The sequence below is a fragment of the Tympanuchus pallidicinctus genome, unplaced genomic scaffold (genome assembly GCF_026119805.1).
Source record: "Tympanuchus pallidicinctus isolate F22 unplaced genomic scaffold, pur_lepc_1.0 scaffold31, whole genome shotgun sequence".
NCBI classification, from domain to species: domain Eukaryota; kingdom Metazoa; phylum Chordata; class Aves; order Galliformes; family Phasianidae; genus Tympanuchus; species Tympanuchus pallidicinctus.
In genome coordinates, this window is record NW_026294749.1 from 14,018,077 (window position 1) to 14,045,650 (window position 27,574).

Genomic DNA, 27,574 nt, shown 5'->3' on the forward strand with positions numbered 1-27,574 from the left:
CAGACATGGCTTTGCAATACTGTGTTTTATTTTTCAGGCGATCCTGACAGCATAAAAAGGCAAAGAAAATCAGTCTCTGAAGGAAGACATCCTCAATAAAACATATCTGAGAAAGTCTTTAAAGATAGAAATACCCATTACTCTTGATTGGGAAGACTGAATTAAGTGAGAAGATATCCCAGCAAATATGGTTGTCCAAGCACTCTGAATTTCTCTCAGATATTCTACAATGCCATGACCACCAAAAAAAAAAAGAACTGAGAAATTATGCACACATACTTGGCACTTTCAATCTCCCATTATGCTTTACAAGAATGACAGATGCTGTAAAACCCCAAACGGAGGGACACTTTCACTGAAACATTTGGTTGCTTCAAAAACACTGAGGAAAGAACACTCAATATTGATCTTCATGAAATAAAGATTCTCACTAAACCAGACATGCAGTGGAGCAGCTCCAAAGTTCAGGTGCTGATATTAGATGACCCATCCTAGAATTTCTACTTAGTTCTGCACATTTAAAATAAATCACCACCACAAAAACACCAGTTTCCTTCTTCTAAAAAAACATCATACTGTTGAGGTAGGTAGATGACTGTCCTATTTTTCTTATGATACAGAATAATTATTGCTGGAATTCTGTTGAATTCATCAACATCATACAAAGCTTGAAAAGTAGAATCTATACTGAAGTAGCCTACTATAAAGAAACTATACTCTGAAGCAAAATTCTTCATCATGAACACAAGTAAAAATTCTTAATCCTGAGAGTACAGCATCAATCCTTACTGCAGCTATAGAATCTGTTCTACTGACACCATATCTTTAACCATATCTGTTTGTGATTACCTCTAGTTCTCTCACACACAAGATCCAGTGACATACATACTTCACAAATTCTTAAAAGAAAAGCAAATGGCTAAACAATAGGATCAACTGAAAGCTGACAGTATTCAAAGCACCCAAAGTCACTATCTTGAGAAACAAGGAAAACCTCCTTTGCACAGTCAGTGCACTGATCAAGCAATAAGCTGATAAGAGAAAGGATAAGAGAAAGGGATTTCTTTGCGTGTAGGAAAGCAGCCAGTTTTGCATCTAGATGCACTGATTTCATTGAGTACCATTCATTCATGTATCCAAACCTAGAAATAAGTTTTAGTCAGAGTACTAGAAAGAAAATCGCCAAGAGGATTATACGAAGCATCCAAAGAACCCTGAAAAACATTTTTAATTTAAAACTTGCTTTGTTTTCTGCTTACTAGTAACCTTGATCAAGAAACATTTCGAACCAGTTTTACATATAGAAAACAAATTTTACTATTATACATATTTGAGAGAAAACATGCACAGAGAACACCTACCTTCAGCTTGAGAAGCTGGTGATCTTGCCCATTTCTTAATACAATTCAGGTGAAATACATGGTAGCAATTCTGGCAGCTCCACACAGGTGCTACTATTCGGACGACCTCACAACATACCATACATTCATACTTCTCTGTTGTCAGCTGCTCAATCAAAGACCCTGCAAATAAAATATGTTACTTGCATACAAACCTTCAGTTATCTGAGAAATAAAATTCCAAGACTTTATGTAAATATTAACATAACTTCTTTTTGCTTTGTGGCTATAAGTAAGGTAATAGCTTACTTCTGGAATACACTTGATTTCTCTAGCTTAGAGCAGGGAAAGGTAGTACAAGACTCCCACAGCACTGGTAACAGTAATTCTTGCTGATGAAATGAATCACAACAATTGTGTTGTGATCTTACCAAAAAAAAAAAAAAAAAAATAGTCTTAAACTTGCAAGAAGTATTTTACTCACTTTCTATAGAAAGTCTAATTTCATATAAAGTTTACAACAAAAATCTTGAAGCTTATGAACTACAGAAGTCTCAAAATTAAATTATCATCCTCTCTGGAAGACTACACAACTAACACTGGAAGTAACATTACAGAAACCTTCATAAATCACTTTAGGGGTGGAACTGCTGGGAGACAATGGCCAAAATATAAGGCTCTTAGAGCCAAACGAAAGAACATGAAAAAGCATTTTAAAAATAAAGCAAGATTTCTAAATGAAAGATGAAAGCCTGAAACTTAGATGAGTTGTAACTTTATTGTATTTGCTTAACTCAATTCTGCCAGATTAACACTCCTATCAAGATGAGGCTACCACATACTTATGAAAAATGTGGCTTAATCTATGTTCGCAGAATTTCAATTACGTATTATTTACATAGTACCAATACGAGGGAAGTTAGAACCCACAACAAAGAAGAAAAATGAAACTGACATAAGAAAAATGACTAGAAATTCAGAAGTGTTTTGTACCGCACAACTGATAGCACAGCTACGGATTTCTGGAAACCTGCAATCACTAGGAGTGTTTGCCATCCTTAATAGGATATATTCTTTCAAGCATCTCTTCTAGCCATCCTGTATCAAGCACCACAAGATTTAGAATTAACAGACATTTCCACATTCAGTACCCTATGAATTTTAGCTGCTGTAAAGAAAACATCCTTACCAAAACCTACTTCCTTACTTACCTCTGTGAGAGCAGAACTATATTGTCCACAGACAGGATGGCTGTCCTTTAAACAGCTAGAAAGACTGTCCCTAAAAACAGTGGCAGTATATAGTGTTTTCCAAAACAGCTCCCAGTTCAGGCAAGCAAAGAAATGCTGCAATTGTGGAAAGATCCTTAAAATTCCAGTAGAAGACCACTGCCTTTTTCTGGTTATTACATAGCATGTTTTTCATTTAAGAATAAGGCCAGGAGAAAGACTGAGACATCTTCAATTTTATGATTCAAGTAGATCATCAGGCTCCTGCAGAGTTACAAAGGATTAAGGAAGCTTCTGATTTTTGAGCATCTCTCAAAGGATGAGAGCCTCTTACTGGAGTTACCTTACACTTCATCTTTTAAGTTCCTAACCGTTCGAGATGGCACAAAATTCAATTAGGGAGCAAAAATGTAAGAGTGCACTTCCCACTATCAACTGCACATGATTCTGCTCTCAAACAACAAGAAAATAGTCAGACACATTCTCTATTTCTAATTAGCTTTTCATACTACCATTCCAAATAAATACAGCAAGAAAAGAAGTTATGAACAGAATGCAGTCGTCCTCAGATGCTCCTGCTCTTACATAAAACATAAGACAAATTATTATGCAAAAAATGAATTTCAGGACTGCTCCTCTCAAGACTCAAAATGTTCAGAATCCTTTCTTGTACTTTTCTTTTTTTTTAAACATGACACCTGATAGGCATCACTTGCATACTGGTAAAAGAAAAATATTTAAAAACATACATCTTCTTTTCTACAAAATTTACAAACCACCTGCCTACACAGAAGCCCCACCTTTACCCCAAGAAATTGATACTACACTCACATGAAATAACAAGCAACATCAACTAGTCAAATTTGAAGGCAGAATAAATTACTTAAGATTGAATCTTTAATACCTGAGTACAAGATAATTTATAAAGGTTACCTGTATGAGTTTCTTTGTTTTTTGGTATATCACTTTGTTTTTTCCAGTACTGGGTCCAGCTGAAATTAAGGGAAGGTGCTTGATCCCCCTTCAGCAAGAACTTTCTTCCACTACATCTGGTAGACTCAAGCAATTCATTTCTGATCTCACTGGTGACGTTTTCATCATTTTTGTGGTCAGAGAATTCTTTCTTCCTCTCATTTTTATCTTTTGCAGTACATGCAAGAGAAGACTTCTTACTCGCTTTTGTATTTTTGCTATGGTGAGAATCATGTCTCTTCTGATAGTCTTTCTCCATCGGGGGTTTATTCCACATAGGCTTCCGGGTATATCTTTTGTTTACATAATTGTAGCCTTTCTGCTCATCCCCACTACCAATTGGTGCCTCACTGAATGCCTTCCCAGCAGAAGATTCTGAAGAGTCCGACTGAGTCAAATCCAAAGATGGAGTATTTTCAAAAAGCTCTACTTTCTGTTTAGAGCTCATTCTCTTCTCTCGCTCATGCACTTGCTTTCCCTTCTCCCTGAAACCTCTTCCAGGAGCATGTACCAGGTGTGACTTCTTTGGCTTTGCTCCTCGGCTATCTGCATTAGCTACTTCCCTGTCACTCTCTGAGGAGATAAATTCATTGTATCCTTTAATATGTGCTCTTCTTCCAGGTAGCTTTGCAGCATCTGAAATTCCAGGACAAGCAGCAGCCTCTGCAGTACTTTGTCTTACCTTACTTTTAGTACATGCGGTATCGTTCCTTGATCTGTGCCACCTCTGATTTTGAAAACTACGATTCTTTGAACTTCTGGTACCAAAATATTGGTGAAAATCTTCAGAATTCCCATACCGACTTTCTGGATTATAAACGTCATAATGCTTTGTGGAAGAGCTTCCATAATCTGTAACTTTTTCAGGCAGAGTAGGACATAATAAACTTCTTCTATTTTGATTCCTACTACATTCTTTCCTATCTTTCTTCATCCAATTTATATCTGTAGATAGTCTTTCTCCTGAAATGGAATCATCAGCATCAGGATTCAGATTCAACGCACCTAAAAAGTACAAATAATAAAGACAAAATATTTAAAAAATAAACATCCTTTAAAAATAAGATTACCATACAGGCAAAGGACTGAACAATTTCATACTAGACAGAAAAATTACAAATCAATTTTAGAAACTAGAGCTGAGATACACAGATTCTCTTGCCTTTTTTAAACAAAGGTGGCGATGACCTACAAAATGGTGGAGTTCTTGACTAATGGTAAAGTTAGGAAGGAGATCAGTATAATTGCTACCTTGGACCTCCTGAAGGCAGATATTGAACCACAGGATTCAGTCCTGATGGGTGAAGGGATCCAGGAAGACTGGAAACCCCTCAAGAAGGAAGTCTTAAGGACACAGAAGCAGGCTGTCCCCATCTGAATTAAGACAAGCCTAGCAAAGCTGGAAGCCCATGGCTTGGACGGGTACACTCTTTGCTGTGTAAAGAACTGGCTGCATGGCCAGGACCAGAGAATGGTGGTGGACGGAGTTAAATTCAGCTGGTGACTGGTCACAAGTGGGGCTCTTCACAGATTGGTCCTGTTCAATATCTTTATTAATGACCTGAATGAGAGCATTCAGTGCACCCTCAGTAAGCGTGCAGATGACACATGCTGGGAGGAGGCATTGATCTGCCTAGTGATAGGAAGGCCCTACCGAGGGATCTGGACTCATACCTCTCTACAACTACCTGAAAGGAGGTTGTGGCAAGGTAGAGGTCAGTCACTTCTCCTGTGCAACCAGGGATAGGGCTAAAGGGAATGGCCTCAAGTTGTGCTAGAAGAGACTGAGGTTGGGCGTCAAGAAAAATTTCTTCTCCAAAAGTGTTCAGGGTCAGGAATGGACTGCCCAGGGAGTTGAGTCACCATCCCTGGAGGAGTTCTAGAAACATATAGATTTTGTGCTAAGGGACGTGGTTTGGTGGGGAAATATTAGTGAAATGTGGTGGATTGGATTAGATGACACAGAGATCTTTTCCAACCTTGGTGATCCTATGATTTTACAGGAAAGAACAAAAAGAAATAATAGAAAAAACAACTGAAGCAGCACAGTATGTAAGCATATAGTACAGTCCCAGTCAGTTTAACATGGGCATAAGTCACCGCTATCATGATTACATATGTGCACACACCATAAGAAAAAAAAGTCTTTTGCATACAATTTCAAATTTTAATATTACAAAGAATTTGAAATATAAATAAAAACCCATCATCTCAAGAGTAACAATAGATTTGCACGAACCCCGATTATACTCATCTGTAAACAAACATACTACACAGTACAATGATTACAGAAGACATTCTGTTTTTCTATTATGACAAGCATGTCCAACCCGCAGGCTGCACACAGTGTAGCACAGCTCAGCACGCAGCCTGCCCAGTGCAATCCAGGCTGTCTGTCTTCCACAAGGAGTGGGCCTGCCCAGCCCTGCCCATGCACCCACCAACAGTCAAACACCAACGTGTGACTGGCACTCTCTGGGCTGAAACAAGAACACAGGGAAGGTGCGCTGCAGCACTGACACTTCTTGCGCCTTCTCTCTTGTTCTGCTGCACTGAAACCCATATGCATTCAATGAGGCATGTGCTTGTGCTGCTTGATGAGTAAAAAGCTGATGGCCAATACTAGTATTTCAACCTGCCTAATGGTATCTCAAAAGCAGAAGGAAGATGAAGGAAGAGTATTCAACAAAATATGGACAGATGAATACTTTTGTCAAGACAAGTAATATGGCACTGTGCTTAATGTCTAAGGAAACAGTGTCAGTTTTCAAAGATCACTATTTTAAAAGATACATACAGAAACATGCTGTCAAATGCAATAATATCAAGGAATGCTTCATGAAGACAAAATAGTGGAACTGAAAAAAAGTCTGTCATCTCAACAAAACCGTCTTTAAAAAGTTAGAACTCTAAAGAACTCTGATATCAAAGTTAGTTACAGGGTAGTAAATCAGACTGAAAAAGAAAAATCAAAACTATTTACTGATGGTGAGCTTATTAAACAATGTATGGAAAGTATGGTATATGTGCGTCCTGATAAAGGCAATGGATTTTTCTAAGATCATGTCTCAGCAGACATGTAGCCTGAAGAAATAGAAGAGCCTATCAAAAGAAATTTGGAGGGTAAAGCTGCCTAATTTCAAATGTTATGCCTTGGTGCTAGATGAAAGTACTGATGCTACGGATACGGTTCACCCGGCCATTTTTTTTTTTAGTTATTATTGATTAATATATTTCACCTAAGAAATAGTTCCTTTGGTACCATTAAAAGACACAAATAAACCTGGTGATCTGTACGAAGCAGTAAAAAAGTGCATTAGAGCAATTTTCTTTAACCCTTCACAAAATATCTGGAAGCGCTACTCACAGTGCCCTTGTGATGGCTGATAAAAAAGGAGGAAATTATAAAGTTAGAAGACAATGCAATTGCCACCAGTCACTAACATTTGATGAAATAAAACTGTGTCACACAACATGAAAACTTATGCGTGAATGCTTTAAAAATGGATAATGTCAAACAAATGATCATTAAATCCGTGAATTTCATCAAGTGCAAAGGATTAAATCATTATCAATTCCAGCAGTTCTAAAGAAGTATGGATGCTGATTACGGGAACATCATTTACTTTTCTGAAAGAAGGTAGTTAAGGTAAAGTAAAAGGCTAAAATGATTTTGTGATTTGTGAAATGAAATCAAGTCACTTACGGAATCAAATGGAAAATTTGTGCCAGAACTTAAAGACACTAAATCTGTGAGTCATTCTTCATTTTTGGTAGATTTGACCACTTACTTATTCAATAAGTGTTTCAAGGTAAAAATCACCTGTGCTACATTTCAAATCGTAACTACATTTGAATTAAAACTTAAACTATGGCAGGCTAAAGTTAAGACAAATAACTTCATGCATTTTGATGTGCTGGCTAAACACAATCCTGCAAACAGTAAAAAACATGCAGCTAGGCTTTTTATTTTGATACAGGAATTTGAGAATAGGTTTCAAGACCATAAAAAAAATCATCAATTTCTTCACATATTTTTCATCATTACTTCATATATTTACATGTATTTTCACATTATATAAATACATTATCCATGAATTTTCACATGGAATGTATAGAATTCCAGTCAGACATACAACTGAAAGAAATACCCGGTCATTTTGTAAGACCTATCTTAACAGAGAAAAACATCACAGAATCCTTAGAGTTGGAAGGGAGCTGTGAAGGCCATATCTAGTCCAACTCCCCTGTAATGAACAGGTTGCCCAGGGCCTTATCCAGCCTCAACTTGAAAGTCTACAGAGATGGGGCACCTGTTTCAATGCCTCACCACTCTCACTGTAAAAGATTTCTTGCTTGTATCTAATCTAAATCTACCCTCCCTGAGCTTGAAGCCAGCTCTCCTTGTTCTATCACTACAGACCTTACTAAAGAGCCTGCCTCCTCCTTTCCTGTAGCTCCCCTTTAGATACTGAAAGGCTCTCACTTAACAATCGTGCCTTATTCATGCCATCTCTTTTTTGGTATTAAAAATATTTGTTCTTAAGGATGAAGCACAGGACAAGTAAAATGTCACCAAAAATCCATAATGAACATGTTTGAGAATTCACTAAAGAACTGCAGCCACTTCCACTGAACCAGACTGATGCACTGTTTTCACAGAAACAGGTCAAAACCTCCACTTGTTTTATGTTTTCACTGCTTTGGTGAGTACCTTGAGTACTGTGTCCAGTTTTGGGCCCCTCACTGCAAGAAAGACATCGAGGCCCTGGAACGTGTTCAAAGGAGGGCAACAAAGCTGGTGAGGGGTCTGGAGCACAGGCCTTATGAGGAGAGGCTGAAGGAGCTGGGAATGTTCAGCCTGGAGAAGAGGAGGCTCAGTGGAGACCTCATTGCTCTCTATAACTTCCTGAAGGGAGGCTGTAGTGAGCTGGGGGTCGGCCTCTTCTCTCGTGTAACTGGTGATAGGACTGGAGGGAATGGCTTCAAGCTGCACCAGGGGAGATTCAGGCTGGATGTTAGGAAATACTACTTCTCTGAAAGAGTGGTCAGGCACTGGAATGGGCTGCCCAGGGAGCTGTGGAGTCACTGACCCTGGAGGTATTCAAGGAACGTTTGGACGTTGTGTTGAGGGACATGGTTTAGTGAGACCTCTTGGTGATGAGTGGATGGTTGGACTGGGTGATCTTCTAGGTCTTTTCCAACCTTGGAGATTCTGCAATTCTGTAATGTTTACATAAAAATACATTTAAAAAAATTGATACTTAGATATGTATTCCAGGGTATGCTTGGATGTCTCAGGAGTGGAGGCAAGCAAGCACACACACAAGGCAGCACAGAGGGTTACAAGTTTTACTTGTCACACACACACAGGCATTCACTTTAGATAATCCCAGGAAGTGGCAAGCAGAAACTCCTAAGCAAGTGCAGTATGAACCCTAGTAAGCTAAAACAGAAGCTCCCTAAGCAAGCACACTATTACTTACCTTGAGAGAGACAAAACACAAGGTAGGAGAAGGAACATGTCAGCAGTGGATTCAATATGTAGCCTCAGCAGGGCATCCCTGCTTCAAAGCGTACTTTTCCTCACTCGATCACCACAGCTCCCCTCCTGGTTTATCCTCTCCAGGGTCTGCAGAATTTTGTTTTGGTTTTTTTTTGTTTGTCTGTTTTTTCCCCAACTTGCACACTGCACCCACATGGCCAACACATGATACAGAGCGCAAGTGGAACACCTGCTTGCAAACAAGTTCTTGCAAAGCAGGATAAACTAGCAAGGTCAGCTCCCCACAAAACAAGATAAATGGCTGGAGCTGAAAATATCACTTCCCTTAAAACTGTCAGAATACTTAGTTCCATCTCAGGATCATTCTTCAGTAAGGAACCTTTAGGTCCCTGACACACATACATTAACTATATTACATACTTTATATGCAGCTAAGACAATTCCTGCACACTCAGTGCAGCCCAGGCAAGCAAAAAATTGTATAGCCACGTACTGACACAAAAAAATGAACCATTCTTCTAATAGAGAGGTCTTCTTTTGTCATTTTTTATGCTCCAAGCAATGAGACCTATTTTAGAAATCTAGTCAGGATCAATTGTGAGCCACATCCTCAACTCAAAGGATCTTCTTAGCGATGGGAAGGCCAAAGGCAGTTTTGACTGCAGAGAACGTGAAGATAGGAAGGAGGGTGAAAAGCAAAACCGTGTCTCTGGATTTCAGGAGGGCAGACTTCAACTTCTTCAAGGATCTGCTTGGAAGAATCCTATGGAATAATGCCCTGAAAAGAAGAGGAGCCCAAGAAAGCTCAGAAACCATTCAGGAATCACGTCCTCTAAGTTCAGGATTGGTCCATCCTAATGAGCAGTATGTTCGGCAGAAATGTCAGGCGGATTGCATAGATGTACAAGGAGCCCACAGAAAGGAAGCATAAGGAGGATGGAATCACACAGAATCACAGAATCACCTGGGTTGGAAGGGACCTCAAGGATCATGTAGTTCCAACCCCCCTGCCTAGCAGGGCCACCAAATGTACACATTCAGATCAGGTTGCCCAGGACCACGTCCAACCTGGCCTTGAACAAGTCCAAGGACGGGGCATCCACAACCTCCCTGGGCAGCCCGTTCCAGGGCCTAACTACTCTCCTTGTAAAGAACTTCCCCCTAACATCCAACCTAAATCTTCCCTCCTTCAACTTGGATCCATTTCCCCTAGTCCTGCTGTTGTCAGCCCTTCTGAAGAGTTTACTCCCCTCCTGGCTGTAGGTTCCCTTCAGGTATTGATAGGCTGTAATGAGGTCACCCCGCAGCCTTCTCTTCTCCAGGCTGAACAAGCCCAACTCCCTCAGCCTGTCCTCATAGGGGAGGTGCTCCAGCCCCCTGATCATCTCAGTCGCCCTCCTCTGGACCCTTTCCAAGATCTCAATGTCTTTCTTGTACTGAGGGCTCCACACCTGGACACAGGACTCCAGATGGGGCCTCACAAGAGCCGAGTAGAGAGGGACAATCACCTCCCTGTCCCTGCTGACCACCCCTCTCCTGATGGAGCCCAGGATCCCATTTGCCTTTCGAGCTGCCAGAGCGCACTGCTGCCTCATGTTCAGTCTCTCGTCCATCAGGACCCCCAGGTCCTTCTCTGCCGAGCTGCTCTCAAGGCCCACTCCTCCCAGCCTGTACGGGTGCCTGGGGTTCTTCCGGCCCAAATGCAAAACCTTGCACTTTGCCGTGTTGAACCTCATTAGGTTCACCCGAGCCCAGCTTTCCAGCCTGTCGAGGTCCCTCTGAATGGCATCCCTTCCTTCCACCGTATCAACCGCACCACTCAGCTTGGTGTCGTCAGCAAACTTGCTGAGGGTGCACTCAATTCCCTCATCGATGTCATTAATAAAGATGTTAAAGAGCACCGGTCCCAAGACAGACCCTTGGGGGACACCACTTGTTACCGGCCTCCACCTGGACACAGAGCCATTGACCACCACCCTCTGTCTGCGGCCTTTCAACCAATTGCTTATCCATCGGGTCGTCCACCCATCAAATCCACTTCCCTCCAATTTGGAGATGAGGATGTGGTGGGGGACCATGTCAAAGGCCTTGCTCAGGTCCAGGTAAATGACATCGGTCGCCTTCCCTTCATCCACCAATGCCGTCACTCCATCATAGAAAGCCACAAGATTAGTTAGGCATGACCTTCCCTTGGTGAAGCCGTGCTGGCTGTCTCGGATCACATGCTCCTTCTTTATGTGATCAAGATGTTGTCCAGGAGGATCTGTTCCATGATCTTCCCAGGCACGGAGGTGAGACTCACCGGCCTGTAGTTCCCCGGGTCCTCCCTGCTCCCCTTCTTGTATATGGGAGTGACGTGACCCTTCCTCCAGTCATCCGGGACCTCACCTGACAGCCACGACTTCTCAAATATGATGGATGATTCTCAAATATAAGGAGGATGGAAGTGAGGACAGGAAACCTTGGGAGGAGCACAGAGAAACTGTCCAAACATCCAGGGTTGAAGTTAGGAAACCTAAAGCTCAAAGTGCAAACAAACCTATCAGAAATGTCGAAGACAACAACAAGGGCTTCCATAACTACTACAGGTGATAAAAGGAAGGCTAGGGAAAATGCGTACCTACCTCTGACCAACAGGGGAAGATGAAGACCTATTACACAGCACAAAAAAAAGGCTGAGGTACTGAAAGCCTTTGCCTAGTCTTTACTACAAAGACTTGCCTTCTGGAATCCCTGCTCCTCGAGACAAGAAGGAAAAACTGCAGCAAGGAACCCATGCTCAAGGGAAGCAAAATACGGCAGGGAATACTTAAGTAAGCAAAATATATACTTCCATGGGCCCTGATTGAATGCACACAAGTGCTGAATGAGCTGCCTGATGTCACTGTGAAGCCACTCTCAATAATTCTTGATTGATCGTGGTGATTTGGAGAAGTGCCTGAAGACTACAGGGAAAGCAAACATCACTATCATCCTCAAGAAGAGGGACAAAAAACTACAGGTCATAACGCTATAATGCAATGGAAAGCACACCAATAGCAGAGTGGTGGTCAGTGGCACAGAGTCTAAGCGGAAGCCACTAACTAGGAATGTACCCCAGGGGTCAGGATTGGGTCCAGTCCAGATCCTAGATGGTGGAGCAGGTGACACAGAACTGGGAACAACGGCTGATATGCCACAGGGTCATGCTGTTAGCCAGAGGGACCTCGACAGGCTGAAGAAATGGCTAACAGAAACTTCATGTAATTTCACAAGGGGAAGCAAAAAATTTTGCACCTCTGAAGGGAACAACCCCAGGCACAAAGTCATACAAAGTGCCACCCAGCAGGAAAGCAGCTTTGCAGAAAGAGACTTGGGGATCCTGATGGATGCCAAGTTGGGCATGAGTCAGCAATGTGCATCTGCCCCTATGAAATCTAAGAGTATTCTGGGCTGTAGCAGGTAAATTCTACCAGCAGGTGGACAGCAGTGATTCTTACCTTTTACTTTGCTCTGATTAGGCCACACCTAGAATACTGCTTTCAGTTCTGGGCTCCCTAGCAGAAAAGGGATGTGGACATATCATATCAGAGAGTCTAACCAAAGACCATGAAGATGATTGATGTCTGGAATATCCCCCCCTTTGAATCAAGGCTGAGAGAGCTGGGACACTTTAGCTGAGGTTAGATCTCATCGGTGTCGCTCTGAAGCAAGGGTGTAACAAGGACAGAGATAAGGTCTATTAAGCGGTGTTCAGAGAGAGAACAAGAGGCAATGAGCACAGACACAGGACATTATGTCTGAACATTAGCAAACATTCCTTTACAGTGTGGGGGCTTTTAAAAGCACCTCCCAAATAATATATAAGTTTGAAGAAACAGATGGGAAGCCAGGAACCAGATATTTAAACGCACCTCCAAAAATATGAATAATTCATTAAGATATTTTATGTTACCCATGAATAGAAATCTTATTCTTACTGCCAGCTTTTACATTGTTTAAAAAATTGCATACAAGTGGTAAATTCAAATAAAAATCAAATACAACTGATCTCTCTCTGCCATGACCAGAAACAGCAGACTACATACACATGTACAATAATCAATAACTAACAATGACTCAGATATCCTCTGGTATACCTATATGTACGTACACAAAAGTCCCATGAAAAAAAAGAAATACTCAGAGCTAAATTCCAGCCTATATTTCCACAAAATAATCAAAGTTCCATACTTTCAGCAAGCTGAAGTAAACTGAAGAAACATTACACAAAGTGCTTTAAATGCATCCTGCAGATGCTGTATCAAGTAGATGATTATGAATGAATTATAAAGAAATCCTGTCCAAAAAAAAAATAATCTACTGGCTAAAAGAGTCCACCATGTAGACTTCTAGGTGTCAGAGGTGGTACTTCTCTTCCTGAATTCAGTTGTACCTCCTGGATGAGGAAACAAAACAACAACAAAAAAAACACAACAAAACTAGATTTTCCTTCTGAAGTTTCAGATAATCACAAAATCGATACTAAACATACTACCCTGATTAGTACCAGTCTTTCTGACTTCTGACTAAACAAGCACTCGTAATTTATAAGCTATGTGAGCTTAAGACTCTTCCTGTGCCATCAGGTCACTGCTCTGTGGATTTGGCTTATAGAGGCTCCTCAAAGGACACGTCAGAGGTAAAATAAAAAAGGACGTCAGGGTCTGGGGTAAAGCTGTATTACTAGCAGTAGGAAGCTATTCATCTGTTTGTACTGTCATCCATTAAGATCCTGAAAGTTTTGAGCTGAGCAAAGGAAACATCATAGAATCACAGAACGTCAGGGATTGGAAGGTACCTCAAAAGATCATCTAGTCCAATCCCTGCCAGAGCAGGAACACCTAGGTTAGGTCACACAAGAACTTGAGGCAGGTTTTGAATGTCTCCAGAGAAGGAGACCCCACAAGCTCTCTGGGCAGCCTGGTCCAGTGTTCTGTTATCCTCACCATGAAGGTTTTCCCATATTTTGGTGGAACCTACTGTGTCCCAGCTTGCACCCACTGCCCCTTGTCCCATCACTGGATGTCACTGAGCAGAGCCTGGCTCCATCCTCCTGACACTCACCTTTACATACTTACAAACATTAACGAGGACACCCCTCTTTCTCCTCCAAACTAGAGACCCAGCTCCCTCAGCCTCTCGTAAGGGAGCTGCTCCACGCCCTTAATCGTCTTTGTGGCTCTGTGCTGGGCTCTCTCCAGCAGTTCCCTGTCCTTGAACTGACACGATACTCCAGATGCGTTCTCACCAGGGCACAGGAGAGGGGAGGAGGACCTCTCTGGACCTACTAACCACACCCCTTCTAATACACCCCGGTGCCGTTGGCCTTCTTGGCCACAAGGGCACAGTGCTGGCTCGTGGTCATCCTGCTGTCCACAGGACCCCCAGGTCCCTTTCCCCTGTGCTGCATCCAGCAGGTCAGTCCCCAACCTGTACTGGTACCTGGACTTGTTCTTGCCCAGATGCAAAACTCTACACTTGCCCTTGTAATGAAACATAACGTTTCTCCCTGCCCAGCTCACCAGCCTGTCTAGGTCTTGCTGGATGGCAGCACAGCCTTCTGGCATGTCAGCAACTCCTCCCAGTTCGGTGTCACCAGCAAACTTGCTGACTGTGCACTCTATTCCTTCAGCCAATGAATATATGCTGATGAATACATTGCACTGCACCAGTCCCTCTACCAACCCTTGGATGACTACACTCGACACAGGCCTCCAACTAGACTCCGTCCCATTGACCACAGCTCTCTGGCTTCTTTCCTCAGCCAGTTCACAATCCACCTCACTACCCAATCATCCAGACCGCATTGCCTCAATTTAGTTGTGAGAGCGCTGTGGGAGACAATATCAAATGCTTTACTAAAGTCAAGATAGACCACACCCACTGCTTTACCGCCATCTATCCACCTGGTTATTTCTTCATAAAAGGTTATCAGATCAGTTAAGCATGATTTCCCCTTGGTGAAGCCATGCCGACTGTCCCTAGGAACCCTCTTATCCTTGATATACCTAGAGACAGTGCCAAGGATAAGTTGTTCCATCACCTTTCTAGGGATGGAGGTGAGGCTGACTGGTATGTAGTTACTGAATACCAAATTAAATCTAAAGACACAGAATATGATAGAAGTAGAAATTCTCAAAGATCCATCCAACACTTAGATATGTTAGCACATAACTAGAACACTCTGCTTACTAACTTTGAGCTCACATGGATAGGTTTCGGGCAAAACATATTTCTTCCATAATCACTTATTATTGTATTGGTTGAACTCCATCTTCCTCAACTGCAGTCAAATGTACCAGAACTATCTACAAGTGGAAACAAACAGCCTTGAAGATAATTTAGCAGACAACTGAGCAATCACTAATCATCTCAAATTCTGCTTATATTCTCACTTCCACAAGTCCCAGTAAACCGAATGTACCTGTCCAGAAATCAAAACAATTAGAATTCTGAAAGAATAATTATTTCTGGAGACAGTGACAGTACAGAGTGTGCATTCATTAATTTACTCATATCAGATCTCCACGTATCCAGATACAAAATGGTCTGATCAGCTGAATTCAATGCACACTCTATAAAGAAAACACTCCATGCAGATTTTATAGCACCTGTATTACACTGTAGCAGGAAAAGAAACAACAAAAAAGAAAGCCACCACGAATAGCACATTATAGAAATTCTGAGGCTTCCCAATTTGTGAGGAAGAGGTTTAACGCCCCCAGAACAACCACCTTAATATTTTCTGTCTTCTCTGGACGTTTTATGTAACACTATTCACCTACTGCATGCTATAATTACAGAGAATGTGCAAATTGACAGAAGGTTGGATTTCTTCTTTAATAGCACTCAGATTGTTTCAGGCTTGAAGAATCAAGAAGTGCAATCTATTTTCATGCAAAATGATCTGCCTGTCCAAAACTCACTGTTCATTCCAATCGTGATAGGTGGCCAGCAGGGACAGGGAGGTGATCGTCCCCCTCTGCTCGGCTCTTGTGAGGCCCCATCTGCAGCGCTGCGTCCAGGCCTGGGGCCCCAGCACAAGAAAGATGCAGAGCTCTTGGAACGTCCATGGGAGGGCCACTGAGATGAGCAGAGGGCTGGAGCAGCTCTGTGTGAGGAAAGGCTGAGGGAACTGGGCTTGTTTAGCTTGGAGAAGAGAAGGCTGTGGGAGACCTCATGGTGGCCTTCCAGTGCTTGGAGGGAGCGTAGAAACAGGAGGGGGAATGGCTGTTTGTGAGGGTGGATGGTGATAGGACAAGGGGAATGGTTTAAACTGAGACAGGGGAGGTTTAGGTTGGATATGAGGAGGAAATTTTTCCCCCAGAGGTGGTGAGGCACTGGCACAGGTTGCCCAAGGAGGCTGTGGATGCCCCATCCCTGCAGGCATTCAAGGCCAGGCTGGATGTGGCTCTGGGCAGCCTGGGCTGCTGGCTGGTGACCTGCACACAGCAGGGGGTTGGAACTGGATGAGCATGGAGCTCCTTTGCAACCCAGGCCGTTCTATGACTTAATAAAGAGATATGCTCCCTTCCCACAATTCTTACCAGAAATTTAAAAAAGAATAACATACAAAATATCATTATCACAGAATTACTGAATGGTTGAGGTTGGAAAGGAATTCTCCAGACCATCGACAACCCAAACACTCCTTTCAAACTGTTCAATCATGATTCAAGTATCTCCAAGGATAAATATTTCGCAGCCTCTCTACAACCTCTTCTAAGGTTTGACAACCTACACAGTGAAAAGTGTTCTTGTGTTCAGACAAAATTTCATGCCAATTTGTACCTCTTACTTCTTACCGTTTCACTCAGTAACACTCAGAAGAATTTGAATCCCTATTCTTTCCTCCCTCTGTGCAAGCCTTCTCTCCTCCAGACTGAACAGTCCCAGCTCTGTCAGACCGTCTTCTTATGAAAGTGTTCGTATGCCTTCAGCTCCATGGCCCCTGTGCTGGATGTGAGTCTCCAGTAAGCCCCATCTTCCTTGTACTGGGAGCCCACAGCTGGATACAGCATTCCAGACACTGCCTCATCAGCACTGAGTAGAGAAAGGATCATCTCCCCTGACCTGCTGGCAACATTCTTTCTAAGGCAGTTTAGGTTACTGTTGGTCATCTTTGCAGCACGTTTTCATTTCTGGCTCATATTCAGCTTATTGTCTACCAAGGACCCCAAGATTCCTCTCTGTCGAGCTGCCTGACAGCCAGTTGGTACCCAAAGTGTATTTGTGCATGTTGCTGTGTTTTTGTCATTTTATGTATTTGTCCAAATTCAGTGCATCCACATTTTAAATGAAACGTGAAGTTTTGGCCAGTCCATTTGAAGACTACATGGGAGAAATATTAAGTTGGGATAAGAAATGAAACCTCACAAGTCTAAGAGTATCTACTACAGAATAAATTTTTCCTAAGGATGAAATGCGTGATGAGCTTTCACTTCCTGTTCACCACTACTGTTTGCTCAGCACTTTATAGCACCTCCTGATACCTTCATTTTAATACCATGCTGTATGAGAAAACAAAACTAGCTGTCATTGTGAAAGCAAAAGCACTAAGCTACAACCAAAAGCAACTACAACTACTCATGGAGAAGAAATCTGTAATGACTATTAAATAATATAACCTCTCATTTGGAATATGCCTTCTAGGTGCATAAGGCTTGAAACTAGAATCAGAATCACAGAATTGTAGGGGCTGGAAGGGACCTCCAGAGATTGTCGAGTCCAACCCCCCAAAGGAAAGGTGTATAAATGTAAATAATCACCACACAACTGCTTTGCTTCTTACACTCTTCTTATCCTCTGGGTCTCAATAACCATTTACTATTAGCAAAATGTCTTATACAGGTTACACATCTAAGCAGGCCCCAAACAGTTGTTCTTTGACCTCAACTGCTTCCGTGATATAATTTGTAACTGAAAATATTTTTCACATTTCAGGTCTTAAAATCATACACTCAATCCAGGGCAAAAGCTAGTTTGCATGCTAATCCACATAAGCACAACCAAAAATACCTAAAGAGTCGGGCTTGATAACACGGTATTACTCTAAAATGGAAAAAACTCCAGAACTTAATGCCATCTGACAATACCCGTGTCAGCTTACATATTTTAAAGCATAAACACTGTATTGCCCAAATTAATTTAACTTTTTTAAAAAGCAATGCTATTTAGCTTCATGCACCTATTAAGGGCTCTTTATTCCAAATGCATAAGCAGCACTGCATAAAGGATTTGACAGTGAGAGCTGCGTCAGTCTGGTAGCATGGAAGATGAACAGCCAAGCAAACAGCTGCCTGCACTACCTTCCCTTTCCTGAATCTATCGGCTCTACACTCCAAATCATGGACTATCCCACTTCCCTCATGAAGGCCCATCTTCAAAACATCAAAAATGAACACAGATTACCTTTCCCTCTTCACAGCCCGGGTGCTAAGAACAGAAAAGACTGAAGATAGTATCTGAAATATAAACTAATGATATGCTTAATCTGAATTAACTTCAGAGTGCTGCAAAAGCAGAGACTTGTATTTTCTTCTTCATCCCCAGCCATTCGAGTCCAGCACTCAGCACCTGACAGAAACTTAACAACCTCATTAACGCTGAGAGGAGGTAGGCAGCTCATCGGGTGAGCCCAAAGCGATGCTGATTAACCAAAAAGTCTATCCAAATCACAAGAGAAACAGAAGATGTGATGAAAGCAGTAAGTAGCATGAACGTCTCCATGCATGCATTATTTCTATTTACATACCCAAGACACAATTTCATAAGAATTCTTCTACTAAGCGCCCATAAGACACCACAGGTCATTAAATGCTAGGCTGGAATAGGCATCTTGAAGGTGGCTCCTCCTCCACAGCAACCACGTCCAGTAAAAACAAAAAGTTAATCTAATCCTGCACCTTAAAAACCGGCACTGGACACAAACAAATGAAAAAACAATTTCTTCTTCTTGTGGCATTCAATTCCATCCCAGGTTGGGTTCCTTAACCCCTCTTCACGTGGCACTCGCTCTGCTTTGTCACCCGCAGGGCGCTGGAGGGGACAGGAATACTCACCAGTAGCACCTCAGACATCTCTTGAATTCCGTGCAAGACTACACACGGAAGCACCCTGCACACCACAGTGCTACGAATGGCCGTGCAACAGGAGCAGGTCAGTAGCACCGCCCTCTGCAGAGCACGGCAAGCACGGGGAGCAACGGGGGGATAATGGCGGCCTGAGAAGCAGTAAGTTTTCCAGAAATCAAACGGCTTTTTTCTTTTCTTTTTTGGCGTCCTGCTTACTCGTCACATACTTGAAACTCGCACGGTTGCTCCCGGCCAAAGTTTTCCCAGAGCATCCTGCGGAACACGCACAGCGCAGCCACCTTCAGTACGGCAGGCTGCGCAAGGCTGCGGTGCGGTGCGGTGCGGGCGGCGCGTAACAACAGGTGCTGCTCCGCCCGGACAACCCGACAGCCGGCGTTCGGCTGCCAAGCCCGCAGCTCTGCCCTCCGCCCGCCAACGCTGCCGCGGAGCGACGCGTGCTCCTCCTCCCCGCGCCCCGCTCGGCCCGCCGGCCCGTTCCCCGACCCCCCCCTCCCGAACGCAATAATCACACTCACCTGTATTGGGCCGCGCCTCCGCCATGCCAACGCTTTCCTCCCGCTCCCGCCCCCCCCCCCAAGGTCCAGCTTCCTGGCGGCCGCGCACGCGCCCCGGCACCGCCAACTCCCCCTCGGCTGAGCGGAGCTGAGCGCGCAGCCGCACTGAACAGGCGGGCACGAGGGGCGGTGCGAGGGGTAAGGGCGGGCCGGGGAGAGAGTTCGAGGGCGGGGCCGGCCGCTCGCCGGAGTCCGCAGGGCGAAGTGGGCCGTGTCTGCCGGCACCGTGATGAACGGAAAGTCGGGAGTTTTGAGACTGACAGGGAGCAAGAAAGAAACCGTAACAGCGACAAAGCAATGCTAGCGCTAGCAGTTAGTCTGCTGCTTGCTCAGCAATGTGCTTCACAGCTGTGTCTCCTCTCTGTACCGGCCGCATTTCAGAGCCTATTGGTCAAGCAGAAGGGAAAGAACAGAATGGTCCTGTGCTTTAGGCTCGGTGCGCAAAAGAGGTGTTTTTTTCTGGAGAGTGTAAAGCAGGAATGTAGCTGCTGGCTGTCTATTGCATCCTGCCTGACTACTGCAGGGAGGTGGTAGTGACGTGTGCTTCTGGTCCTGAATGAGTACTGGAACTTCAGCTTCTGTTGGAAAGCCCACACGTGGATTTCCATAATACAGTCTGTGCTGCAGACAAACCTGGTGATGCTCCAGCTACAATTGCTCCGTAGAACTACATGCTTTGTCATACTGCAGCGTTCAATGTGAACAGAACCGTAGTGTGATTCACACCTCCCTGCAGAGGTTTACAGTGTCATGGTTACAGTATGTCTGCAGAGCAGTTCTATACTTCTCCCACTGCAATGGAGCTAGCTACAGAGTCCTTACAGAGCTGCCGATCTTTCCAGATAGCGAGTAACTTCAGAGTACCATAGCAACTGCAGCTCAGAAAAATGGCGCTTCTGAGGAACACTACTGGCACAGTCTGCATTCCATTCTCTGCACCCTTATCACGAAATTCTCTGATCAAAGTTCCATTTGCAGAATAGTTCTCCCCATCCTAGTCATCAAAGTTCATGGCTCCAAAGCTCTTAAAGAAAGTGTAGGCTTGTTTTGCAGAAATTCTAGTCACTGGTATGCAGCCCAGATTCCTGCCACTGCTACAAAGGAAGCACACAAGCCACTACAGCAACAGCCTTATGAAGATGCTTGGGTTATGAATACAATATGAAGTGTTTTGCTTTATGTAAGTATTTTTCTCATCTAAGCTGGCAAAGAAGAGCATGTGGCAGCAGCAGAGTTAATGCATCCTTTCAGAGGTGATACATGGTTTTCCTACTGCTGACTAGAAACTTGAGGTAGACCTCTGACTCATGTTCTTCTCTCTCACTGCTATAGAGACATGCCCATAACATTCACAGAACTACTATTTTTTTTTTTTAATACCACTTTACATGCGTACTACAGCACTACCACTTCACTATTCACACTCTTTGCTACCATCAAAAAGCACAGTTGGGGTATGGATAGCACTATAATAATTTGCATCTATGTGTGCTGCTGCAAAAATGTCAGTTTCTAGGTCAACACATATTTTCCTTGGTTACACCTTTTTGTCTAAAGAGTTCTGTGTTATTGTTTTCCTTAATTTTGCACTGGGCAAATTCCATTCACTCATGAAAGCCTGACATAATTGTCCAGCATTTCTGTACAGGCATGAGATTTAATTCTTTTCGTTCTTGGCCACAATCGTCTTTTTATCTTTTCCTAATCTTTTCTCACTTTTGACGCAAGGATAGGAGCAAGGATCTTCCCATCAAAACTTACTTGATTGGTTGAAACATATATATGTGTTCTTCTACTTCATCCTCCTTTAATATTTCTCTCTCCTTCCCTGTGCCATTTATTACTCGTATCTTCTCCCAGCAGCTGCTTTTGGCCATCTGACCTGTACGACTGTCAGGAAGCAGCAGGGACACATTGCTCCATATGTAACATACAGGCATTTGGACCTGGTGGGTGCCAATCCTGCTCATGGCAGTGGGGTTGGACTAGATGATCTTTAAGGTTCCTTCCAACCCATTCTGTGATTGTGGAGCTGAGAGCTGAGAAGTCAGCAAATTCCACAATACAGAAGCAAGAAGAGCAGAATAATTTCAATAACAGCTCATATTCAATTATAGTTCAGGCAACAATCCATATTTCCAGCAAACCTGTAGCAAGAGGGCAGCTCAAACCAGAAATCAAGCCAGATGGTGAAGATCAGACAATTTAGGCACAAGCATACCTGTAACGTAGGTAACCCACAAATACAAAAGGGGAGAGCATGAATTTTAAAGCAGCTCAGGAGAGGAGGGAAAGTCACCCTTTGAGGAGTCTAACAGTTGATATATAAGTTAGTGTTGAACCCATAAAGACAAACCTCCAGGATGGTAAGGGAATACAAGATGCCCTAGAGACCCCAACAGCCACAGATCTATATGCTTCAGGGGTGCTGGTGAATATCATTTCCATCAGGGGGTGAGGGGGAAATGATGTAGAGATGAGGAAGAAGAAGGAAGGGAATCCCTTGACATGATTAGAACAAGATTACCAAGAAGCAGAGATTTTGGTGAGGAAGATGAAATAGGGTCTAGCCACTCAGCTGCAGTATGAGTCTCCTGCATAAATCCAATATCCTCTTGTGCAAAGGATTTACTGGAGTCCCTACACTTTAAAGAAGCTCTTCTCAGGTGTTTCCAAATGCTTTTGAGGTTATAATCTCCATGGGCAAGAAGCAATAGTATGATTCAGTAACATGTATCCTTCCAGAAGGCAAATGAAGAGTTCTAAGGTGCTGTGCACACAGTCAGCTGCAGCACAGAGATGTTCTGTTTCTATTGACTTTTCATTCATTACATAAGACCCTTACAGACAGCCAAAAAAAGTCCACCAATACGTGTGTTCATTAAAAATAAAAAAACAACAATAACAAAAAAACAACCTAAAAATGAAGAAATTGCTTAAAAATAGAGGGGCAGCTAAAGTAACTGTGTTTGAGGTCTACAGGGAGACTATAAGGATACCATTTTGGAGAGTGAGCAAATGTTTATCAGGGGAAAAGGAACCTGCGGTGGTTAAGCAGCAGAGACAAGGGAGACTGTTGCTAGGGACTTCTTTTCAGAAGCGTTCCTCCAAAAGATAAATTTGGGTCTAAAATTGAAAATAGAATCCTAACTTCTGACAGATGAAATGTAAACCACGCCATGAGACAGGCCACAAGGGTTTGAGGAACAATTGCATAAGGCCTGCAGTCAAATAATAAATCCCTTTTAGAACACTTAAGGCTCTGGAAGCTTACCAGATAGTCTGTACCACCAGGAAAATTGAAAGAAATTTAAAGGAGCATACTGAGAAAAGTAATGTGAAATCTAAAGGAATTACTTACATCTGTTTTCACTACAGCAGAGCCTAGATGAAATTCCAAAGACAGACCCTTATTTATGGTGAGACTCACCAGGGGTTCTGCCTTGGAAGGGTCAGTAAGAGAGGTTACTGAACATATAAGCAAAATGAATAGTAGCAAGTAATAGGGACCAGATTTTGTACACTGAAAAATTCTAAAATGATTCCGGGCCAAACTACAAACTTTCATGTACAGCAATTACTAGAAAACTGCTTTGGTAGCAGGAGAATGGATGTGCTAACTGTAATGTCAATTTTTTAAACGGATGCCATAAGAAAATCTGGAAAACTACAGGTCCGATGTCTATGGCAGGGAATTTAACAAAAACTGTATGATAGATTAGAATTAGCAAGCATATGCATAATGGGGATGAGTCAAAATGGCTTTTCTTAAAGGAAGAATTGCCTTACAATTCTACTGAAATTCGTAGGAGTCAATAAGTTCGTAGCCAAGAGAGAGAAAATTGAACATGGATTTTCAGAAGGTATTTCAAAAGGTCATTAATTAAAAGCTCTTAAAAATTACACTGCCAGGGAACAAGTAACTGCAGAGGTAAATAACTGGTTAAAAGGCAGGAAATAAGAAAGTAGGAGTCCATAGTCCATTTTCATGATAAAAGGGATTCAAGAGTAAAGACTCATATGGATAATTCTGGAACCTAATTGTGCAACACATTTATCAAGGATCTGGAAGCAGTGTCAAAGTATGTTCGTTGTATGATGCTTTTTAGAGAGGTGTAGGCAGGCTGAGGAGAACTACAATCAGAAAAGTCTTGGGCAAAAAATGGAAGATAGAATCCAGGAAAGCTAAATGTAAAGGAGTGCACATGGGAAGAAACAGTCCTAGCTTCACATTTAAAATAGAACAGCCCTCAGTTACTGCAACAGTTATTACAGATAGTTGCATGCAAATATCTTCTTTGTGAAATATATCTTCTTTCTCTGTGAAAAAATATCATCTCTGTAGTATGAAAGAAAGCACTTGTAAGAAAGGAGCAAAAGATGAAACAGAGAAAACATCAAGACAGTCTATAAATTGATAAATAGTGCACAAACGCGGTTTCACCCCACATCTCAAAAGAAAAATGGAGAAATATTCAAGGAAGGGCAAGAAAAAGAGAATTAAAAGAATGCAATGGCTTCTGTACAGCAAATGACTTACATAAACAAGTCTTCTGAAAAAGAAAGTGTATGTAAGTGAGGATGTAACAGAGACCTGTAACTTGTAGAGCAGCACAAAGGGAGGAAAAAAACTAAGGACTGAGCCTATCATCTTCTGACAGTTGATGTCAAATAAAGGATTGTTTGCAGTATAGTTGTCTAGGCAGGACTGGATAAAGTAAAATGTCAAGTTTGTACTGCACTTGGTCTGAACAAATATGAGGGCCTTGGTGATTCAAACAAATAAGAAACTGAATGGAAGTATACTGGTGGAGTGTTACATTAGTATGCTAATATCACATGATATTAATAATAGAATCACTATTCATCTTCGGAAGATCATAGAATCATAGAACGGCCTGGGTTGCAAAGGAGCTCCATGCTTACGCAGTTGCAACCCCTGCTGTGTGCAGGTCGCCAGCCAGCAGCCCAGGCTGCCCAGAGCCACATCCAGCCTGGTCTTGAATGCCTGCAGGGATGGGGCATCCACAGCCTCCTTGGGCAACCTGTGCCAGTGCCTCACCACCTCTGGGGGAAAAACTTCCTCCTAATATCCAACCTAAACCTCCCCTGTCTCAGTTTAAAACCATTCCCCTTGTCCTATCACTGTCCACCCTCACAAACAGCCGTTCCCCAGTTCCCTCAGCCTTTCCTCACACAGAGCTGCTCCAGCCCTCTGCTCATCTCAGTGCCTTCTCTGGCCCCGCTCCCAGAGCTCCACGTCCTTCCTGTGCTGGGGCCCCAGGCCTGGACGCAGCGCTGCAGATGGGGCCTCACAAGAGCCGAGCAGAGGGGGACGATCACCTCCCTCTCCCTGCTGGCCGCCCCTTTTTCATGCAGCCCAGAGCACAGCTGGCCTTCCGGGCTGCAGGCGCACACTGCTGCCTCATGGCCAGCTTCTCGCCCACCAGGACCCCAAGTCCTTCTGCGCAGGGCTGCTCTCAAGGAGATCTGCCCTCAATACCTGGGGTTGCCCCAGCACAAGTGCAGCACCTTGCACTTGGCCCTGTTGAACCTCATTAGGATTTCGTGGGCCCACTTCTCCATCCTGCCCAGGTCCCTCTGGATGCTTCCCTTCCCTCCAATGCATCGACTGCACCGCTCAGCTTGGTGCCATCTGCAGACTTGCTGAGGCTGCACTCGATGCCATCGTCTGTCACTGATGAAGATGTTGAAGAGCACCGGTCCCAAGACCGACCCCAGAGGGACACCGCTGGTGACCGGCCTCCACCCTGACACAGAACCATTGATCACAGCCCTTTGGCTGCATCCAGCCAGCCAGTTCCTAATCCATCCAACTGTCCATCCTTCAATCCACACCTCTCCAGTCAAGAGATATGGATGTGGTGGGATCATGTCAAAGGCTTTGCAGAAGTCCAGGAAGATACATCCATCACCCTTCCCTTGTCCACCGATGCCATCACTCCATCACAGAAGGCCACCAGATTGGTCAGGCAAGATCTGCCCCTGGTGAAGTGATGCTGGCTGTCTCAGACCACCTCCTTGTTTTGTATGTGCCTTAATGTAGCTTCTAGGAGGATCTGCTCCAAGATCTTCCCAGATACAGAGGTGAGGCTCACTGGCCTGTCGTTCCCCAGGTCTTCCTTTCTCCCTTTCTTAAAAATGGGAGTAATATTTCCTATTTTCCAGTCACCTGACAGATACAATTTTTCAAATATGATGGAGAGTGGCTCAGCAATCACATCAGCCATCTCTCTCAGAACCCTAGAATGGATATCATCTGGCCCCATGGGCTTAAATACATTCAATTGTGTGAGGAGGTTTCAGACATGTTCCACTGTTACAGTGCGATGGAATCTGCTCCCTGCACCCTCACCTAGAGGTTCAGGTCCTGGCAGACTCAGGAAGCCTGACCACCCGTGAAGACTGAGGCAAAGCACTCATTGAGTACCTCAGCCTTTTCTGTTCTGAGGAAGCCAGCTCTCCATTACCTTTTATGAGAGGGGAACACTCCTCTTGGCCAGTCTCTTCGTGCCTATGTACCTGTAGAACCCCTTTCTTGTTATCTTTCACATCCCTTCCCAAGTTCAGCTCCATCTGTGCTTTGGCTTTCCTGATCCTGCGGACAGCAGTCCTGTATTCCTCCCAGGATACACAACCCTGCTTCCATTTCCTGTACATTTCCCTCTTTTCCCTCAGTTTAAGCTGCAGATCCTTGCACAGCCATGCTGATCGCTGCCTCCCCTGCTCGACTTCTTCTGCTGGGGGATAGAGAGCTGTTGCGCTCTCAGAAGGGTGTCCTTAAAGAGCTGTCAGCTCTGTACCTGTGTCCTTAATGCCAGTTTCCCAGGTGATCCCATCCAGCAATTCCTTGAGAAGCCAAAAGTTTGCTTTCCTGATGCACAGGGTCCTAACTCCGCTTTTTGCCAGAGTTCTTCAAGATCACAAACTCCACCAAGGCATGGTCACTACAGCCCAGGCTGCCTCCAGTCTTAACATCCCTAATGCTCTCCTCTGCATTAGCGAGCACCAGGTCGAGCAAGGCTGCACCATGGGTTGGTCCATCTAATACCTGGACTAGGAAGATCTAAGCATGGACACACAGAAAAGTTCTTCAGAAGAAGAACTTTTTCAGAAGAAGAAGGAGAGTGCTGTGTGCTGCATCTGGAATGGAGTAATGCTGGACACAGGTGCAGAATGGAAAATGAGTATGCAGTGTGTTAAACTTAACCCAGGAGTAATGTTGTATTACTGTTCATAATGCCACCACCTCCGTAGAAGAAGCTCGTGCTAAGATGAAAAAAATTGTCAGACTTCTGAACTGTCCCAGTCACTCTAACCAAAAGACTGGTTCAAGGGACTCTAACCTAGATGCTGGTTTACCACCTTTTTACAGTCCTTGGGACTTATCAGGTATGGAAAACGGCTGGCACAAAATGGACTAACCTTGTAAATTGGATTTGTATTTTTGATGATTAGCATAACTATTTTTAGATATATGATCACTTTGCTTCTTTCTTCTGTCTCTTCTATCTTTATTTCTTCTGTTATGTACATATCACTACTCTTGAAGATGAACTTTAGACCCTTATGTCTGCTATTTGTTGTTTGAACCAGAAGGTGGTGTCTGAGACTAATGAGGAACTTGGCCTGTGCTGATTCAAACAACATGAGCAGAAAGGTCTGAAAAAGGAGAGTCAGGATAAGGATGGATGGAGACCTGCAGACGCAGAGCAGCAACCAGCTTTTCTCTGCTTCCTCTTGCTGACAGCATCTACTTTCTGTCATGGACAGCATCTGTTTCCTCTTATGACTAAAAACATCAGCTGAGTAAAAACATCAGTTTGAGTAATTCTAC

The 27,574-nt window shown here is 43.4% G+C and overlaps 1 protein-coding gene across 2 annotated transcripts in view; it reads right to left on the reverse strand.

Annotated features, from left to right (window-relative positions):
- NFX1 (nuclear transcription factor, X-box binding 1) overlaps nucleotides 1–19,809 on the reverse strand; it is a 70,605-nt gene extending 50,796 nt beyond the window's left edge. The window contains exons 1-3 of one of the 2 annotated variants that reach the window (XM_052697658.1): nucleotides 19,678–19,809; nucleotides 3,503–4,546; nucleotides 1,362–1,523 (exon numbers count right to left, since the gene is read on the reverse strand). In XM_052697658.1, coding sequence (XP_052553618.1) covers nucleotides 1,362–1,523; nucleotides 3,503–4,546; nucleotides 19,678–19,702 — 1,231 coding nt within the window. In that variant the 5' untranslated portion in view covers nucleotides 19,703–19,809. Of the gene's footprint in view, nucleotides 1–1,361; nucleotides 1,524–3,502; nucleotides 4,547–19,129; nucleotides 19,154–19,677 lie in introns of those variants that run through there. The other variant, XM_052697659.1, reaches the window with a different exon arrangement.
- Nucleotides 19,810–27,574: the final 7,765 nt, after the last annotated feature.